Source organism: Protobothrops mucrosquamatus, unplaced genomic scaffold, assembly GCF_001527695.2.
Source record: "Protobothrops mucrosquamatus isolate PMUCROS unplaced genomic scaffold, P.Mucros_1.0 scaffold4608, whole genome shotgun sequence".
In the NCBI taxonomy this organism is placed as follows: Eukaryota; Metazoa; Chordata; class Lepidosauria; order Squamata; family Viperidae; genus Protobothrops; species Protobothrops mucrosquamatus.
The window spans coordinates 58,030-61,786 of record NW_015390511.1 but is presented as its reverse complement, the minus strand read 5'-3'; the positions used below and the strand labels follow the sequence as shown (position 1 = coordinate 61,786).

The window sequence follows — 3,757 nt, the reverse complement described above, 5'->3', positions numbered from 1 at the left end:
CAGGGTCACGTGATCAAAATTCAGGTGTTTGGCAACTGACTCCTATTTATGAGGGGGGGGTCACGTGATCCCCTTTTGCGACCTTCCGACAAGCAAAGTCCACGGGGAAGCTGGATTCACTTAACAACCAGGTTACTAATCGGCAGCGATTCGCATAACAGCTGTGGCGAGAAAGGGCGTAAAATGGGGCAAAACTCACTTAACAAATGTCTCACTTAACCCCAGAAATCCGGGGCTCAGTTGTGGTCGTAAGTTGGGGACTTACCTGTATGGACTCAGCTCCTCCAGCAATTTGGCCAGGGTTCTCCCCAGGGCCCATGTTCCTAAACCTTCTCTCCTTCTTTGGTGGCACAGGCTACGTGGTACCATGCGCCCCTCAAGACTTCTGCTCCTCCTGCTGGTTCTCTCCACCGTTAAGACCAGCTCGTCCTTCAACGCCGAGTCCATCTTCAGCTGTCTCAACTCCGCTCTCTCCCAGGCCAAGGAGGACCTCCTGGGTGAGAACTCGGTCCTGGAGAAGAGGGCCTTCCTCATCCCTCTGGAAGGGGAAGACTCCGACTCCTTCGAGGCCGTCCGGGCAGAGAAGGAGAAAAGGACTTTCCCGGCCGTCACGCGCTACGTCTCCCTCGGCCAGGCGAAAGGGAAGGTGTCCCACAACCAAGGCAAGAACGACCGGCGGGCTAAATTTACTCTTTCCTTGGACGTCCCAACCAACCTCATGAACATCCTCTTCAACATCGCGAAAGCAAAAAGCCTGAGGGCGAAGGCGGCCAGCAATGCTCAGCTGATGGCCCAAATCGGCCGGAGGAAGTGAGGGAAGGGTCAGGAGAGGTGACCAAGGAGAAGGCCTCAACTCTACCTTCAGGTCTTCGGAGATGGGACTGTCCCCAACGTCAAGCACAAGAGACGGTCTCTCTCCTCCGTCTCTCGAAGCTCCCCGATCTTCGTTCCCTTTCTTTCTCCCCTTGTCCTTCCCTTCTCTCTCTCGTCCTTCTTCTCGGTTTCGCCCCCGAGGAACGTGAGCTAAGGGGAACTTCGGATGCTTGCCAAAAATGTTAAGGAGAAAAGGCTGCTGGCTTTTACGTGATGCAGGTCCCCATTAAAGCAAATTCTCTTTGAGTTTCTAATTCTTTCTTCTTCTTCTTCTTCTTTTTCTGGCTGATGACGCCGGGTCTGATGACACCGGCGTTGGCCCAAGCCAGCCTCTATTGCCACGAGCACCATAGGAATCCCGAACTGTGGGGGGGGTCCTTCATCCTTTCTGAGTTTGGAGGTTTTCGTGCAGACGTTTCATTAGCTAACTAGGGAACATGGTCAGAAGGGAGGAGGGTTTGTAGGGAGGAGGAGGAGGAGGAGGAGGAGGAGGAGGAGGAGGAGGAGGAGGAGGAGGAGGAGGAGGTGGAGGAGGAGGACGACGACGACGACAATGACGACAACTGTGATATGCTTGGTATTCTCTGACCTTGATTGATTTTTTTGAAGATATTTCATGACCCAAGTAGTAACATCATGCCAGAAGGGAGTGCGATTTGTGGAGAGGAGGAGGAGGAGGAGCAGGAGGAAGAGGAGGAGGAGGAGGAGGAGGAGGAGGAGGAGGAGGACTTGATGCTCTCTGAATTTGGTGATTTTCATGCAGACGTTTCATTACCTAACTAGGGAACATGATCAGTGCTAGAAGGGAGAGGAATTTGTGGAAAAGAGGAGGAGGAGGAGGAGGAGGAGGAGGAAAAAGATGGTGGGGTCCTTGGTGCTCTCTGAGCTGGGTGGTTTTCTTGCAGACATTTCATGATCAAACTAGGTAACAGCATCAGTGCTAGAAAGGAGAAGGATTTGGTCCCTGTTTATATACACACGGCTTACCCTTTAAACAACAGCCTAAAACCACAAAACAACACTCCCACCCACTTTGACAGGGCAGCACACCAGGCAAGTGACTCATATTTATGACAGTTGCAGTGTCCCGGCTTCCCCTTTTACGACCTGCTGACAAACGACGACAATGGGGAAGACAGATTCCCTTAACAACCGTGTCACTAACTGAACAACTGAAGGGATCCACTTAACCGCTGTAACAAACCAGGTCGTAAAATGGGGCAAAACTCACTTAACAACTGTCTCATTTAGCAACAGAAATGTTGGGCTCCCTTGTGGCCGTACGTACGAGGACCACCTGTAGTAGGATTCTCCCAGGCCTACTGATGATTCCTTATAATTTAAATAGTGGTTCTGTTTTGCTAGAATTCTCTTGACGCCCGCCGGCTGCGATGATTTATTAGAAGAATTAACATAGCCTGGAAGAATGAAAAAATATGGGCAGATCTGGCCACAGGTTGACCTTCCAAACAAGGCGTGACCAACATTTTTGGACAGAAAGTGTGGCTTTTATCCTACACTGAACTCTTTGGGCCTGCTTAAATCTCTGGGGCCGATGGATATATTCAAAGGGAGGACATGCAGAACGAGGACACCCTCACACCATGATTGATTGCATGGATGCATAGAAGAACTGAATGTTACATCTGTTCTTTTTAGCTTAATGAAGAGAAGGACGAGGGGGGACGTGATAGCAGTCTTCCAGTATCTCAGGAGCTGCCCCAAAGAAGAGGGAGTCAAGCTATCCTCCAAAGCACCCTGAAAGCAGGACAAGAAACAACGGATGGAAACCAATCAAGGTTTCCAATTTTGCATCCAGTTTTGGTCACCACCATGTAAAAAAGATAATAATAATAATAATGATAAAGTTGGAAGGGACCTCGTAGGTCATCTAGTCCAACCCCCTGCTCAGGCAGGAAACCCTATACCATTTCGGACAAATGGCTGTCCAGTTTCTTCTTAAAAACTTCCAGTGTTGGAGCATTCACAACTTCTGGTGGCAAGTCGTTCCACTGGTTAATGGTTCTAACTGTCAGGAAATTTCTTCTTAGTTCTTAGGTTGCTTCTCTCCTTGATTAGTTTCCATCCATACTGCGACGGTTGTTCGAGGATCGGTCATAAGTCACTTTTTTCAGTGCCCTTGTCATTTCGAAGCGTCGCTAAACGAACAGTTATAAGTCAAGGACTTATGAATCTCCGTGACCGCAAAGCAACCTACGGCACGCAATCTAGGCCAGAGCAGAGCTGAAGGCCGAAGGACAAAGTGGGCGAGAGTCCCGGATCTGCTCCAAATTATTTAATTCTCGTTCTGGTTTCAGATTTGCAAATCCATTTCCGAGATAAAACAAAAACGGCATTTGCAGTGCTGTTTGTTATTAACCAGAAGGAAAAAGGAGGTGGATTCGCACACACACACACAAAAAAAGATCTAATTTTGTGCTCCATAAATGGAAAGAAAAGTAAGCCCAAGAAAAAAAGTTTGCGTTCCAGCTTTCTCCTAATTTACTTTCTCCGCTCAAAAACATTTGCTGAATTTATTAGCAGAACTCCCATTTTTTAAAAACAAACAAACAAACATAAATTGTAGCTTGGGGCCCCTCAAGCTTAAAATCCAGATTTCCAAGGACAAATTTTGGCTGGCCTCATGCAGGAGAGTCAAAGGCGGCGCTTTAAATCATGATTAGGTTTTCTTGAAGCTTAGGGCGTTGTGCAATCTCCAGATACTGTGGCCGTTCCATCACTTGCCGGAATCTAGAATGCGGATTATCTATCTATCTATCTATCTATCTATCTATCTATCTATCTATCTATCTATCTATCTATCTATCTATCTATCTATCTATCTATCTATCTACCTACCTACCTACCTACCTACCTACCTATC

General features: G+C 47.9%; 1 protein-coding gene across 1 annotated transcript; it reads left to right on the top strand.

The window, feature by feature from the left end:
* Positions 1-367: 367 nt before the first annotated feature.
* UCN3 (urocortin 3) lies at positions 368-814 on the top strand. Its single transcript, XM_015828520.1, has one exon. It carries the CDS (start codon positions 368-370, stop codon positions 812-814), a length of 447 nt encoding a protein of 148 aa, XP_015684006.1.
* Positions 815-3,757: the final 2,943 nt, after the last annotated feature.